Source organism: Carlito syrichta, unplaced genomic scaffold (genome assembly GCF_000164805.1).
Source record: "Carlito syrichta isolate Samal-C Ts95f unplaced genomic scaffold, Tarsius_syrichta-2.0.1 Scaffold302727, whole genome shotgun sequence".
Taxonomy (NCBI): domain Eukaryota; kingdom Metazoa; phylum Chordata; class Mammalia; order Primates; family Tarsiidae; genus Carlito; species Carlito syrichta.
Window position 1 is genome coordinate 285,468 of NW_007246823.1, and position 17,531 is coordinate 302,998.

General features: G+C 36.3%; 1 protein-coding gene across 2 annotated transcripts in view; it reads left to right on the forward strand.

The window, feature by feature from the left end:
* Positions 1–17,531, forward strand: part of TMEM87B (transmembrane protein 87B) — a 62,235-nt gene that overhangs the window by 42,405 nt on the left and 2,299 nt on the right. For both annotated transcript variants that reach the window (XM_008057097.2, XM_021711842.1), the window contains exons 16-18: positions 10,512–10,585; positions 12,200–12,252; positions 16,772–16,802. In XM_008057097.2, the coding sequence (XP_008055288.1) occupies positions 10,512–10,585; positions 12,200–12,252; positions 16,772–16,802 (158 nt within the window). The remainder of the gene's footprint in view (positions 1–10,511; positions 10,586–12,199; positions 12,253–16,771; positions 16,803–17,531) is intronic.

Consider the following 17,531-nt stretch of genomic DNA (forward strand, 5'->3'; position numbering starts at 1 on the left):
GCCCAGGTGGGTCTCGAACCCGCAGGCTCAGGCAATCCACTCACCTCAACCTCCCAAAGGTGCGGGATTACAGGCTGAACCACCGAGCCCGGCTGTCTCCCTACTCTTTTGGTAGTCTTTTGCTGGACAAAGCTTTTCGGTTTGATGAGGTCCCACTTGTCTGTCTTATCTTTTATGTCATTCGTTTTTGGGGATTTGATCAAGAATTGGAGTAGTAACCAGTGATTTCCTATTATTTCTTTTAGGATTCTTATAGCTTGAGGTTTTATGTGTAGGTCTTTGATCCATTTAGAGTTCATTTTTATATATGGCAACAGGTGGGGGTCCTGTTTCATTCTTCTGCATGTGGTCAACCACAGAGCCATTAGCTAAATATGGTCTCCTTTCCCCAGTAGTTGTTATTGGTGGGTTTGTTGAAGATAATTTTGTTGAGAAACCAAGTTTCCTTATGCTGATAATCGACTTTGGTAAAGTCTTGGGGTACAAAATCAGTATACAAAAGACAGTTGCATTTCAGTATACCAACAACAAACAGACAACATGCCAAAAAAAAAAAAAGAAGAAAAAGAAATACGTGGGCATCCACTTAATCAGAGAAGTGAAAGATTTTTACAAGAACTACAAAATGCTGCTCAAAGAAATTAAGGATGATACATATAAATGGAAAAATATTTCATGCTCATGGATTGGAAAAAATCAGTATTATCAAGATGTCTATCCTATCCAAGGCAATCTACAGATTAAATGCAATATCCATTAAATTACCAACATCATTTTTCTCAGTCCTGGAAACAACAATACAGAAATTCATATGGAAACAAAAAAGAAGACAAATAGCCAAAACAATTCTCAGCAAAAGGAACAAAGTAGGAGGTATCACACTTCCAGATTTTAAGCTTTCCTACAAGGCTACAGTAACCAAAACAGCCTGGTACTGGTACAGGAATAGACACATAGACCAATGGAACAGAACAGAGATTATGTTCATCTTAATGATGATTGCTGAGTTTCTTTGAGTTTCCTCTTCTTGTTCTTGAAAGTACGCATGCTTTAAATTTCCTGGTCATGTCCAAAGGATTTCTAATTATGGTTTTAGTGCTATTTTCATTCTTTCTATTAATTTCCACGTGGCATTTTATAATTGTTTGTTTGTTTGTTTGTTTGTTTGAGTTGGAGTCTCACTCTGTCGCCCAGACTGGAGTGCAGTGGCATGCTCCCCGCCACCGCAATCGACTTGCTGGGCTCTGGCGATCCTTCTGCCTCAACCTTCCAAGTAGCTGGAACTACAGGCGTGCACTACCACGTCTGGCTAATTTTTTGATTTATTATAGAGATGAGGTCTCGCCAAATTGCCCAGGAGGGTCTTGAACCCGCGGGCTCAGGCAATCCACTCATCTCAGCCTCCCAAAGGCTCGGGATTACAGACTGAACTACTGAGCCCGGCTGGCATTTTATAAGTTTAATAATTTTATTATAATATTTGAATTAAGCTTTTGTTAAGGCAACAGTAATATGAAACTCAGATGTTGAGGTTATTTGATCCTTGTTTTATTTTTTTCTCCCTCTCACTGTGGTTTCTTTTATTGTTATATTTTTTTCACAATTTGTTTTGGTTCTCTGTCTAAAATACTGTAAAAATGTTATAGTCTACTCAATCAGCAAAACTTTGAAATATAATCAGTGTTTTCAGTGTCTCCACTTCTTTTTACTACTTCTCATCTTACACTTACAACTAATTCTTTCATGTTTTTCCAACTCTCTTATCAAGAAAGGAAACCTGAAAGATGTATTCACAACTAACAATTTTAACATTTAGCATGTTACGGTCCTAGGTCCAATAATGATGAGGTGAGTTGTACCGAACTTACCTGCTAATAGCTAATGCCCAAAACAAAAAATTTTAAAAAGTTAAAAAAAACTGTGAAGATACTGGAGACCAACAAAAAGTAAGACAGAAACTGGTGGATACTTGACTGTTGAAAGAAAGGAACCACACTCTTTCCATGTTCCACATTTACAGAGCTTTTGCCCTGAGTACATTGTCAGTGATGTGATGGTGCAGTGACTAGATCTCAAGGAGACAGGTACAGTTACTGATATAAAGAGGTGGAGGGTAGAATTTAGGGGGCTGCAGAATGCCTGGAGATTGAGGGGAGAAATCTAGAAAGGAGAGAACCCCAGGGAGAAAAACTCCAAAATCTATTAACTCTCATATTTTGTCTGAGCTAGGCATGTGCAAAGTGAGACTCCAAGAGGCCAGGGGAGAAAACAGTAGCCATTAGGCTAAAAAGCAGAGTAGAGATTTCAGCAACTGCCTACTGTAGAGCTTGAAGTTCAAGTCTCAGCAAGTTAAAAGGGCTTAGGTAAACATCTTGGGCTTTCCACCAAAACCCCAGAAGGGCCACTTCTAATAAAAGCAAACCTGGACAAGATCAAAGTGATACAACCATAATTTAAATGCCTGCTAGAATAAAGTGCAACACTTCTCAAAGAATGATAAGAGAATCCAATCTATGTGATACTATCCTCAGTGTTCATTAAACAATGATAAATTACTAGACTTGGGAAGAAACTGGAAACTATGATTCATAGTTAACGGAAAAATCAGTCAATAGAAGGAAATCTAGAGGTGACCCAGATGTTACAATCAGTAAGAAGGACCTCAAAAGTAATTTTCACCTGAAATAAATTATTTGATTGGATTAACAGCAGGTAAAAAGATTGATTGAATAAAAATCAGGGAACATTTGGAAACAATTACAAAAGAAATTTTACAAACTGGAAACTAGAGACAAAAGATTGGAAACAAAGTGAATATAACTTCAGTGAACCATGGGATGGTATTAAACAATCTAGCATATGTATAATTGAGCTCCAGAAGAGGGAATGGGGAATAAAAAATATTTGCAAAAATATTGGACAATTTTCCAAATTGACCAAGAACATCAACCCTTCCTTGATCAAGGAAGCTTAGTATATCCTAAGCAAGAGGAATACAAAGAAAAATACATTTAGACATTATAGTCCAACTGCTAAAAACCAAAGACAAAATTTTTTTTTACAAAAGTCAAAGAAAGAAGATATATTAGACTCAGGAGACCATTGACAGCAGATTTTTCAAAAACATTGGCATCCTGAAGACAATGGAATGACATTTAAATTTTTTTTATTTTATTATAGAAATGTGGGGTACAAGCAGGCTGCATAAGGCTGCATACAGGTAAAGTTTGGGCTTCCAACTGGCCCCACACTGCCTCTAGTATAGGACCAGGCACGCTGTGTTGCTATATGCTTCCCTGTCTCCCTCCCTCTCTTCCTCAGCAGTGCTCAGCGACTGCCAATCCCTCCCTTGTGCTAATATGATTAATATTCAGATCCCACTTATGAGTGAGAACATGAGGTTGGATTGACATTTTTAAAGTATCAAAAGAAAATAAAAACTTGTCAACCTGGAATTCTGTATCCAGTGAAAGTATTTTTCCAAAATGAAGATGAAATCAAGAGCTTTTCAGGTAAATGAAAGCTCCAAGGGTTGGTCATTAGCAGACTTGGATTAAGAAAAATGCTAAGGGAAATTCTTTAGACTGAAAAGAAATACGCTATCAGTTTAAAATTTAGTTGTAAAGGAAGCTGAATGACAAAGGAAGAGCACTGAAAATGATACATGGGTAAATACGGTATACTGTTTTAAAAAATTATTTAAAACAATCTTTTATAGCAAAAATGATAAGGATATATTCTAGGGTTTATAAACTATATAGAAGTAAAATATATGACTATAGCTCAAAGGACAGAAAAGGGTGTAAGTGAAATCAGTACTATTAATATATTACAGTTCTTACATTATATTCAGAGTAGACTGTGATAAGTAAGCAAACATATTGGAATCTTTGGAGCATCCATTTAAAAACTATAAAGAGATATAGCTAAAAATTGAATAGCGGAGAGAGAATGGAATGCTAAAACATATGCTATTAACCCAAAAGGAGACAGGAAAATAAAGGTAAAGGGACTAATATAAGACAAATAGTGATATAGTAGATTTAAAACCAACTGTTTTAATATATTAAAGTCAAGTGGACTAATACTCAAGTTAATAAGCAGAGGTTGTCAGACTGTTTTTTAAATAGTGAAACTCAGCTATATGATGTCTATGAGAAATGCTCTAAGAGTGACACAGGGCCAGGTACTGTGGCTCATGTCTTAATCCCAGCACTTTGGGAGGCCAAGGTGAGTGGATTGCCTGAGTCCGTGGGTTCGAGACCAGCCTGGACAACTCGGTGAGACCTCGTCTCTACACAAAAATTACCTGGGCGTGGTAGCGTGTGCCCGTAGTTCTGGTTACTAGGAAGGCTGAGGCGGAAGGATCGCCGGAGCCCAGCAGGTCGAAGCTGGGGTGGCCGTGAGTGTGCTACTGCACTCCAGCTTAGGCGACAGAGTGAGACTCTGCCTCCCCCGCCAAATTAGACACTAATAACAATAGATGTTTTATTAAAAGAATCAAATTAGGAAATTAGTACTATGTTTTTTGTTTTGTTTTGTTTTTGTTTCTTGAGTTGGAGTCTCACTCTGTCGCCCAGACTGGAGTGGCCGCTCCCGGCCACCGCAGCCTCAACCTGCTAGGGCTCCGGTGATCCTTCCGCCTCAACCTTCCGAGTAACTGGAACTACAGGCACCTGCTACCATGCCCAGCTAATTTTTTGATTTATTGTAGAGATGAGGTCTCGCCAAGTTGCCCAGGCGGGTCTCGAATCTGCGGGCTCAGGCAATCCACTCACCTCAGCCTCCCAAAGTGCAGGATTACAGGTTGAGCCACCCAGCCCTATGTTTTTAAGTAACTCACAGATTGAAGAATTTACACAAGATATTAGAAAATATTTCATACTAAATGATAAAAGTACAATGTGTCAAATCATATGTGGCTAAAGCAGTCCTTAGAGGAAAATGTAGAGCTTTAGATGCCTCTATTACCAGAAAAAAAAGTAGCAGCATGTAAAATCAGTGATCTGTGTATCCACTTTAAGAGCTAGAAAAAGAAGAGCAAATTAAACCCAGAGTAATTAAAAAGAAGGAAAATATAGAGTTAATTGCCTACATCAATGAAATAGAAAACAGGGAAGACAGAGAAAATCATCAAAGCTAAAGTAATTACTTTGAAAAGATGAGTGAAAGTGAATTAGCCTCTCATTAGTCTAATCAAGAAGTAAAGACAAACTACAGATGATCCTTGAACAATACAGGGTTAGGGACACCAACCTCCCAAGTAGCTGAAAATCTATTTAGCTTTTTTTTTTTTTTTTTTTTGAGTTGGAGTCTCACTCTGTTGCCCAGACTGGAGTGCAGTGGCCGCTCACGGCCACCGCAGCCTCAACCTGCTGGGCTCTGGTGATCCTTCCGCCTCAGTCTTCCAAGTAGCCGGAATTACAGGCATGCACTACCACGCCTGGCTGATTTTTTGATTTATTGTAGAGATGAGGTCTTGCTGCCCAGGCAGGTCTCAAGCCCGCGGGCTCAGGCAATCCACTCACCTCAGCCTCCCAAAGGTGCGGGATTAGAGGCTGAGCCACCGAGCCCGGCTTAGCTTTTGACTTCCCAAAAATGTAACTGCTAATATCCTAGTGTTGCCAGAAGCTTTACTGATAACATTAACAGTTGGTTAACATGAATTTTGTATGTTATATGTATTATATACTGTATTTTTACAATAAAGTAAGTTAGAAAAAGAGATATTATCAAGAATATCCTAAGGAGGACAAAATATATTTACTATTCATTAAGTGGAAATGGATCATCATAAGGTCTTCATCCTTGTCATTTGCATGTTGAATAGGCTGAGGAAGAGGAGAGGTTGGTCTTACTGTCTGAGGCTGACAGAGGGGGAGGAGGTGGAGGAGGTGGAAAGGTAGGAAGGAGAGGCAGGTACACTGGTGTAACTTTTTGAAAAAAATCCACATATAAGTGGACCCCAATAGTTCAAACCTGTAATTCAGGGGTCAGCTGTAATACAGTAAGGCACATTTCTAATATTAGTCAAAAGAGAGAGGATGTAAGGGGATATTATGAAAAACTTTAATGTTGTAAATTGGGCAATTTGGATCAAGTGTACAAATTCTTTGGAAAATACATATAACAAAACAACCTTAATCTTAATTCTAACCCCCTTTGCCACTAAGTCTGAATAACTCTGTATCTACTAAAAAATTGGGTTTATAATTTAAAATCTTCCATACCTCAAATGGCTTCACTAGTGAATTCTTTTAAATATTTAAGGAAGAAATATCCCAATCTTACACAAAATCTTTAGAATGTAGAGGAGGTAAAATACTTACCAGCTTATTTTATGAGGCCAACGCAATTTAGATACCAAAATCTAACAAAGACATAATAGGAATAAGTTACAGATCAATATCATTAATGAATGAATAAAAATTCTTTAAAAATATTAGTAAGTAAATATAACAAAATATAGAAAGACTCATGGTCAAGTGGACTTTATCTCAGTGTTGCAAGTCTAATTTAACATTTTGAAAATCACTCAGTAATTCATCATATTAAAAGAATAGGAAGAAAAATGGTATAAGTATCTCAGCATATGCAGAAAAGAAAAGAAAAAACCCCAAACAAAACAAACAAAACCCTGCAACTAATTCTAGAGTGGTATGAAAAAACTCTACAGCTAAAATCCTACTTAATTGTGAAGTCATTAATAATGAATGCATTCTTCCCAAGATTAGGGACAAAGTGCAAGAGGATCTACTCACCACTTTGGTTCAGCATTATATGGGAGGTCCTAGCCGGTGCAGAGGAAGAACAAACAAAACTTTAAGGAATGTAAAAGGCTTAGTGTGGAAGAAAGAAGTAAAACTTTTTATTTGCAGACAACAGGGTTATATATAGGAAATCCTAAGGAGACTATAAAAAAGAAAAAATGAAGCAGAACTAATAAGTGACTATAACAAGGTCATAGGATATAGGTCCAATATACAAAATTAGTTGTTTTTCTACATATTACCTGAAAACAATTGAAAAATGAAATGTAAAATATTGTTTACCATACCTTCAGAAATAAAATATTTAGGAATAAGTTTAATTAAAAAATGTGCAAAACCTCTGCAATGAAGACCAAAAAATGTAGAGAGAAGTTTTAGAATAAGTAAATATGGAGATATAACATGTTTATGAAATGAAACTCTCAGAATTGTTAAGCCATAAATTTCCCAAACTGATAAGTAGATTCAGTGGAATTTAATAATAATTCTAGCTGATTAAAAAAAAATGCAGTGGTTAAGTTGATTCTAAAATGTTTATGGAAGCTGAGTATGGTGGTGCACAGCTGTAGTCTCAGCTACTTGGGAGGTGGAGGTGGAGGTCGGAGGGTCGCTTGAGCCCAGGAGTTTGAGGCTCCAATGAACTGTGATTGTGCCACTGCACTTCAGCCTGGGTAACAGAATAGGACCCCATCTCTCAAAAAAAAAGAAAAAGTATTTTGGGAAAACAAAAGACCTTGAGGAATCTAAACATTCTTGTAGTTACAACATGGGAATCTTAAAAGACTGTCATGGTCAAGTAAAAGAAGCCAATGGTAAAAGACCACATACTGTATGATTTCTTTATATGAAAGACCCAGAAAAAGCAAATCCGTAGACATAGATAGTAGGTAGTGGTTGTCAGAGGCTAGAGGAAGGGGACACTAGGGAATAGCTATCAGTAGGTACAAGGTTTCCTTGTGGAGTGATGAACATTTCCTGAATTTAGGTAGTGGTGATGATTGCACAACACTGAATGTCCTAAAAGCTGCTAACTGTACGTTTCCAGAGGGTGCATTTTATGGCATGTAAATGATATCTCCGTAAAATAAAATTAGTAGATTTACACTGATTCCAAGATACAATGATTTCAAGTTACAGCAATCAAGACACCATATTATTGGCATAAAAGTAGAGAAATATACCAATGTAGTAAATTGGGGTCCGGAAGTAAGCTCACACATGTGTAATCAGTTGATTTTCGACAAAGACACCATGAGGAAAGGACAGTCTTCTCAACAAATGGTGCTGGAACAACTGACTAAATGTGCAGGAAAAAAATCACTTGGACTTCTGCCACACCTCTCACGATAATTCGGAATGGATCCCAGACCGAAATGTGGAAGCTTCAACTGTAATTCTTCTAGAAGAAACAGGAAAATATTTTCATAACTTTGGATGAGGTAATTTCTTAGGGCACAAAAGGCATTAACCGTTAAATTAAAGAATCAGACTTGGCCGGGCTCGGTGGCTCAGCCTATAATCCTAGCACTTTGGGAGGCTGAGGTGAGTGAATTGCGTGAGCCTGTGTGTTCGAGACCAACCCAGGCAACTTGGCGAGACCTCATCTCTACAATAAATCAAAAAAATGAGTCAGGTGTGGTAGCAAGTGCTTGTAGTTCCAGCTCCTTAGAAAGCTGAGGCGGAAGGATCACCGGAGCCCAGTGGGTCGACGCTAGGGTGGCCGTGAGTGTGCCACTACACTCCAGCCTGGGCAACAGAGTAAAATTCCAACTCAAAAAAAAAAATCAGACTTTATCAAAATTAAAAATGTATGCTCATTAAGAGAAATTTAAGATAACGAAAAGGCTAACCACAGCATGGGATAAAATATTCCTACTACATATATCTGACAAAGGACTTATGTCTAGATTATAAGTAGAATTCAATGGAAGATAACCCACAATAGAAGATAACATGAACAGCTTGTATAGATACTTCACCAAAGAAAGCATAGGAATGGCCAATAAACACATTAAAAGGTGCTCAGTATAATTGGTGATCAGGGAGACGCAGATTAAGACCCTAATGAGATGCCATCAAACATTTGCTAGAGTGGTTAAAAAGCCTGATAGCATACAATGTCGGAGAGGATGTGAAACAACGGGGACTCTCATACACTACTGGAAGGAATGTAAAGTAAGACCTCTAGAAAGCAGCTTGACCATTTTATTTATTTTTGTTATTTTAAATTTTTTTTGTGTGTGTGGAGATCAGTGCTCGCAATGTTACCTAGGCTGGTCTCAAACTCCTGGGCTCAAGCAATCCACCCACCTCAGCCTCCCAAAGTGCTGGGATTACAGTCATGAGCCACCGTGCCTGGCAGTTTGACCTTTTAAAAAAACTAAATATGTACCTATCATGTGATCCAGCCATTTCACTCCAAGGTTTTTACCCAGAAGAAATAAAGCAGACGTCCACAGAAAGACACTAATGTTTATGGCAGCTTAGTGTCTTAATGGTCTAAAATTGGAAATAACATGTGTCCATGAACAGATGAAAAGATAAAGAGATTGTGGTATATCCACAAAATGAAAAATACTTTTCGGTAATAAAAAGTAACCAACACTCTGCAACATGAGTAAATCTCCATGAAAGTAGCCAAATCCAAAAGTATGTAGAATCCATATATTATGGTTCCATAAATGAAGTTCTAGGACAAGCAAAATAAGCTCTTATGATTATCTAAATCATAGCAGTGGTTGCTTCTCGTGGGTTGTGGATTGACTGGAAAGGAACTTAAAGTTTTGTGATGATGGAGATGTTAACTGTCTTGATTGGGATGGCAGTTACACAAGTGTGTGTACTTGTCAAGTTTCTTCAGACTCCACATTTAGCATTTATATATATTTATTTTATATATTTGTACTTCGTTTTTTAAAAATCAGTATATTGCCCCCTAAGAGAAAAGCTGGAATTTCAAATGCCCTATGGAAACATTTTTAAATTTAGGAAACTCATTTTGGTTTGTTATATCAGCTTATGTTGTAATTGTCTTAGTTTATGGAGAAGCAATATTTGCAAATTAGTGTAATAAAAATGAGTTCTTACTGGGCATAGATTTTGTGTCAGGTACTTTATATGTGCTAATGTGTTTAATGCTCACCAGAAATTATGAGGTAGACACTATTATTATCCCCATTTTATGAGTCACAGAGAATTCATTGCTTTGACCAAGATTCCAGTGAGGCAGTCTAGTTCCAGGACATAACCACAGACATACAGAAGAGCCTTGGTCAAACATGAAGAGAATCTTTTCCTCCCCATCTTACTTATACCATAAGCACATTTCAACAATTTATACATCAGGGAAGTAAAAGCATAAAACAATTTATACATCAAGGAAGTAAAAGCATAAAAATGTAAAGCTGTGTTTTATTCTTGATTATGATACCATGAATCCAGGAAATATGTATGCGTGTGTGTTTGTTTAAACTTCTATAAAACTAGGATTCAAACTAGAAACTTGAAAACCTGGTTGTTCTGACAAACAATTGTCAAAACCCTATTAACTTTTTCCATACCTCTTTTCTACATTTCCAAATGGTAAAGTTAGCATCTTGCCCAAAGTTTTCACTATTATTTCTCCTTTAGAAAAAAAACAGTATTTTTCCTTATTTGGGTTATTAAATATGGTTATTTGATTTCTAAAGAAAAACATATTTTATAACTTTATATAAACCTCTATAACATTTCTCATTGTAGCTGAAGGAATAAAATTAAGAGCCTCAAAATCAGTTTCCAATGGAACAGTTAAACCTGCTACTTCTGATAACTTTGTGAGTATGTTGTGTATTTAACAGAATCTTAGTCTTCAGTACTTTAGAGACCTATTCATTGACTGTCAGGAGAACAGTTTTTGCTAAGGTTTTTTGGTTGTAAAAATCAGTGTTACCAGGTCTTAGTATTAGGTCATAACTGAAGTACCTTTGTTGTAGATCCTCCCTTCTCAACTGCTGTGCTTAGGCCAGCAGCTTGAGCATCATCTGGGAACTTGTTAGGAATGTGCGGTTTCAGGTCTATCCCCAGACATTGCTGAATCTGAATCTGCTTTTTAAAAAAATTCCATAGATAATTCATCTGCACATTAGAGATTGGGAAGCTTTGTTATAGTAAAAGCTTGTGTTAGTTTCTCAGCATATTAAAGTGATTTTCGAAGCCATTTTAGATAACATTTAGTATCTGTTAGAAAAAGGACTTATGTGGTTACCAAAATTAGCATTTTTTGTGAACCATGGAAGCTTGAACAAAATGGTAAAATATTGGGCACAGATGAGTTTTAAAATATTTTATGCATAAAAGTGATAATTATGAAGACAGTGAAGCAAAATGGAAATGTCTATTATATAGTTTTATGCTTTGCTTTCTTATAATTATATGTCCTATGATTAATACTACGTAAAAATTTAGGTATGCATGTGTTAAATTCTGAAAGGACAGATGATAAATGAAAACATTTTTATCTATTGGATTTGGTAAATTCTCTAACTTTCATTTTTTATAATGTAACAATTTTTAAAAGTGTGTTCTTTGACTAGTTTTATGTTAACTAAACTTTAAACAAATTGCAAGGTTTTAATTACCTGGTGTTAGATCTATTATACTTTCAATTTACTAAGTATTTTCCTTTTATTTTATAGATTTATCTCAGTTTATTTTAAAGCTCAGTATTTACAAACATGTCAAGGGAATACTTTTTCATTAATCTAAAATAAGTATAGTCAGCTCTTAGTCAGAAGTTGGGGGCTTTATCTCTCATTGACTTATTTCTACCTGAGACCCACTCAGAAAATTGTGATTCCTATTAATACTGACTCAGTTGTTTTGTTTCTCTGTAGATAAGCAAAATGTAGTTAACACTAGAACCAGACTATTGCATGTAGCCAGGTTGACAACAAAGAAAACCTTTAATTTATTTTACATTATAAAATGAAGTATTCAGTAAACTTTTAATTTTTTTCTCCAGGAATTAACTGTAAGCAAGTTTTCTGTTTAAAAAATTAGATAGATAGATAGATACCTCAGCTGACATGCTTTTCTTTTTTCCTGTAGTGAGGCGAACATAAATACAAATGATCCTTTTCTGTTGAAAAGTTGCAAACTCATTACATAAAAACCTGAACAACTTAGGAGGCAAGACAGGTGCAATGATTCACATCTATAATCCCAGCTACTTGGGAGGCTGAAGAGGGAGGATTGCAGGAGGTTAAGGCTGTGGTGAGCCATGATTGTGCCACTACACTCCAATCTGGATGACAGAGTGAGACTCCAACTCAAAAAAAAAAGAAACCAAAAAAAAAACATTTCTAACAGAGGAAGCCTTAAAAAATGTTTTTGTAAAGTTCTGCTTTCAGATGATATTAAGCAAATGCTAAATATAAATATTTCCACAGGATGAAAATTTGAAGTGGGTGGAAGAAAACATTCCCTCTTCATTCACAGATGTGTAAGTATATATCCACTATTAAAGTTTGAGTCTGAATTTTAGGCTGTAGTTTCAAAGGAATAGTTACTTTGTCACGTGCTTTTCAAACCTCACGCTTCTATATGTTTTTATAAGCCCCATCTCCAGTGAATGACCAATTAACTACTTATGGGATGTCAAAGAAAACAAAGCCTTGGCTTATGCTATCTCCTTCTTTTTTCACTGTAGCTTTTTCTGATCTACAGGATCTTTTATTCTTTTTACTTGTTTATTTATTATTTTTTCTTTTTTTTTTCACTGTAACTTTTTCTGATCTACAGTTATCAGGATCATTTTATTTTCTTAACTTTTTATTACGGAAAACTTCAAACATATATAGAACTTTTTTTTTTTTTTTTTGAATTGGAATCTCACCCTGTCATCCAGACTGGAGTGCAGTGGCCGCTCCCGGCCACTGCAGCCTCGACCTGCTGGGCTCTGGCAATCCTTCCGCCTCAGCCTTCCGAGGAACTTTTATTTTTTTAAACACATGTAGCCACTGTACTGTGTATTGTGGAGAAGGTTTTGGAAGAAAAACATGAGCACAGGAAAAAGTACCTAGGAATCTCTCTGGGAACTTGGAGCTATTCAGGTTCCTCTTTATCTATGTCTCTATGTGACACAAGAATTCCAGATAGCTGTTTACACAGTCAACATACTCAGAATAGCCAAATATGATAACATTTTCACATATTATTCTTTCTTTTCCTTACCCTCATCTAGTTCCTATTTGGACAATTTCTATTTGGTATATTTCTTTTGCCTGAAGAGTTTTCTTTATGTTTCTTGTAGTACAGGCATTCTGGTAGTGAATCTGTCAGATTTTTGTCTGTCTGAAAAAGTCTTTGTTTCACCTTTTTGAAGATTTTTTTCCCCTGGTAATAGAATTCTTGATTAAAAGATTGTCACTTAAGTATCTTCTGGCTTTCATATTTTCAGAAATAAGTCTTCTTTAGTTCTTGTCTTTGTTCTTCCATTTGTTATATGGGTTTTGTTTTGTGTGGAGTTTGTTTTTGTTTTTTGTCTGTCTTCAAGATTTTCTCTTTATCTTTAGTTTTCATCAGTATGAATATTATGATTCTAGGTGTGTGTGTGTGTGTGTGAACATATATTTTTATTTTTATTGGCTATGTACCTAGAAGTGAAATTGCTAGATCATATGGTAACTGTGTAACATTTTGATTAAGTGCCAAACTATTTTCCAAAGCAGCTACACTATTTTACAATTCTGTCAGCAATTCTATCAGCAATATAAATATTCTCTACTTTTATTTTTAGCCAACACTTGTTATTGTCCACCTTTTAAATTTTAGCTCTTAGTGACTGTGGACTGATATCTCATTGTGCTTTTTGAGTATCTGGAATGTGAACTGTTTTGCGGGGGACTGATGTTATTTAACTAAACTGTGATGTGATGAAATTCGTGCCTATGTGCATTAAGACCTGCCTATATATTATGAAACTGATAATATACTATTATACTTTTTTCTTTTGAAATAAAATTAGCTGGGTGTGGTGGTACATACCTGTAGTCCCAGCTACTTGGGAGGCCAAGGTTGAAGGATTGCCTGAGCCCAGGAGTTTGAACTGCTGTGAGCTGTGATCATGCCACTGTCACTGCACTTCAGTCTGGGTGACAGAATGAGACACTGACTCAATCAATCAGTTAGTCAATAACTTATTATTTAATAAGGAGTCTTGTGTTATAGCTATAGCTTTTTTCTATTGTAAAATGTTTTCATTTTTCCTTCTTTTATTTTTTTTCCTGTGCCATCATATGGAATTGATTTTGTTTTTCTCATTTTCTGGCATTCTGTGATGAGAATTCTTAGTTTGAGTGCCTTCTTCCATCACCATGTGTGAGTTGTGGTTTCTTTTATGGATGACACTGATGCGATAGAAGGATATGGAGAAGAAGAGGTTAGTGTTGGCTTGTTTTTCTTTTATTTCTGTGGCATCTTTAGTTGTCCCTTTCTACTTCCTTTCCCTTTCTACTACACTGTCATATCTCCAAGGAATATTCCTCTTCTATGCGCAAGATGAAAAAAAGGATTGTTTAAGGCTAGTATTTTTGGTTCCACTCAGGTTAAGCCTCTTCCCTGTTGCAGGTGCTGGGAATGGCCAAGTCACCAATCTTTACTCAGTCTTTTGGCATCGAGCATTAGGCTTTTTTGCAGGGACTGATTTTGTCTCTGCTTTGTCTGAATCCTCCTGCCCCTCTGCTATTGTTTATGCAGTCTTTCAACCCTCTCTTTTCCCATTCTCTGTCCCCATGAGCTTGCAGTGACAGTAGGAAATCTGTTGGAATTTGGTATTTATTTCTCTCCTTATATGTAATTGCAAGTTTGTGGTGTTTTTCTGGTAATGCTGAAGACATGGGTCTTTTGTGGTTTTGTTTGCAAGCCTTAGTAATTTTATGGTTTTTTGAGTAAGGATGTATGGAGTGATTCAGATTAGGTGGCCACCATTATTTTCCAGATTTAGAAACATAACTAAGTATTTTAGAAGGAAATTATTTAAGCAGACTCGTCCCCTACTGTGCCACCACTTCTTGGTAGCAGCAGTAAGGCTTCTGGGTAGTTCTCTTTATATATGAGAAAGTTACCATTCTCTATTCTTCTTTCTGTATATAGAAAAATCTGCTTGGTTACAAAAATTCCTTTGGAATATAGATGATTAAAATGTCTTACTTGATGTTCTCATGAGACATTTATGTGAAATGAGTATAGTTGTATAATCCCAGATAATTTCCAAAGTTTTAAGTTCTTGGAAACCCTTGCTTGTTCACTTCCGAAAACTTTAACACAAGAAATTTAACATAATGCTATTCAAATTAATGCATAATTTATGTAGCAAGTTTAGCATTTAGAATTAATACAGAGAAAACCATTCTTTATATAGATCTATGAAAATGGGACAAAAATTTTGCAAGTCATAGGACAATTTAAACAGATTGTGAATAACTGTATATATCGTATATAAGAGATATTTGTGTGGCATACGCTATGAATTTTCACACCTCTCATAAGCTATTGAAGTCAGACTATCATAGCTCGCCTCCCTCTTCAATGCACTGAATAGGTCTTAAAAAGTTTTAAGTAGTTATTAACCTCAGCAGGCACTGTTGCTATTACCAGTGTTTAGCTCTAAGTTCCAAGCCCACAACAGACTGTCTTCTGGGCCTCTAAGATTCTTCATTCCCTGGATTTTCCTTAATAGTATTATTCCAGACAACCTGCTGTGGCTCCTTTCTCACATCTAGTTGGTCTCCCGCCTCTCTTTCTTCTGCCTTTTCGTGGACTGCACTGTAGGAGCATCCTCTGGAGTTATGCATTGCTGTGTCTTTCATGTTATAACTTTGTCCCATAGACTTTGGTTCAGGCTCTGCCCCTCAAAGCTCTATTGCACATTGAGGCTAGGTTAAGCTTACTGAATAGTTTTATACATTTATCTTTTTCTTTTCATCCATGTTATCTTTCCTGAGAAAAGGTTCTATTATAACAGGAGTTAAACAGATGCTTGATTCTATAAATACCATGTTTCATAATGTGTTTACTCATCCCTCTTAAGTCCTCACAAAGGCACATGCCATGTGGGTTTTCCAATTAGTAGATCACCCCTCAGATACTTGTCCAACTATTTAAAGTAAAAAAAATAGCAGGGGATTGAAAACTAAATATGAAGCTGGATGTCAGTGTGTTTGGAATTATTCATTTATTTGTTTTAGTCATTGATATTCTTTCAACTTGTTAGGCTCTGGAATTGCAGATCTTACTTCCAATTATTTCCATTTCAAAGTTAAGGGTATTTAAATATTTCAGTTAATTTATAATTGAACATGTTTTTAAATAACATACATTCTGAAAAGTACACAAATCCTAACTAAGAATATAGCTTAGTAAAATTTTTAAATGAGCACATGTGTGTAATCAACACTCAGGTAAAAAAAAAAAAATAGAATATTACTAGTGCCCTAAAAACCTCATTTCCCTTCCAAATCATGAGCCCACTTTCCCAAAGTTCCCACTGTCCTGATGTCTGCAGTGTAGATTATTTGTGTCAGTTTTTAAAACTTAGAGCTTTGAGGGGCAGAGCCTGAACCAAAGTCTAAGTGGCAAAATTATAACATGAAAGACACAGCAATGCATGACTCCAGAGGATGTTCCTACAGTGCAGTCCACGAGAAGGAAAGAAGAAAGAGGCGGGAGACCAACTAAATGTGAGAAAGGAACCACGGCAGGCTGTCTGGAATAAAACTGTTTGCTTTGCTGTATTATATTCCATTGTATGAATGTACTGTAATTTACCCATTTGGCTTAATTTCAGTTTAGGGCTAACCAGAACAACACTACTATGAAGTCTTCTCTGTGTCTGTCTGTGAGCACACGCACTCCCTTCTCAGCCATGGACATCCAGGAGTGAGAATTCATAGGCCATGGCATCTGCCTGTATTCAACTTCCTTTTAATAACATTCTTACTTTTCTTTTTCTTTTATTTCAGAGCCCTTCCAGTGCTAGTGGATTCAGATGAGGTAAAATATATTTTTGCTTATTTCCTTGGAGGTGATATTTTCACAAAATAGAGATGTAGTTTAGAAAGAATTTCTGAAAGCTTTTAAAAATGATTATAAATTGAGCAGAGACACTGAATTGATTTGTGGGTAAAGTTTAAAGGATTTGTGGGTAAAGTCCTCATTTCAAACAAGACCAAGATAAATGCTTATTGCTATGCAAGAAGGGAAGTAGTATTTCATGAGACTTTGAGTCTGTGGTTTTCTCTTTTTTTGGCTCCTCAAAATTCAACTTAATTGGTTCTATGGTTTTCTAAGATCTGGTGTATAGGTAAGAGTGTAAAAGATTTTTAAGGTGGCAGTTTGTCCAAATTATTCTCTGATACTTATAGATATTTTGCTGAGACATTAGACAAAATTTCAATCTCATTTTCATTTACTAAGCAGGGAATGTGAATAGAGGATATAGATTTATGAAAGTTTTTGGAAAAAATTAGTTATGGATCATCTGGACATTGAATTGTGTCCCGAGGCAGGAAGAGGTCTACCGTGTAAGAAATAATACATTTTAGCCGGGCTCGATGACTCAGCCTGTAATCCCACGCTTTTGGGAGGCTGAGGTGAGTGGATTGCCTGAGCCTGCGGGTTCGAGACCCGCCTGGGCAGTGACACCTCATCTCTACAATAAATAAAAAAAAAAAATCAGCCGGGCATGGGAGCGCATGCCTGTAATTCCGGCTACTTGGAAGG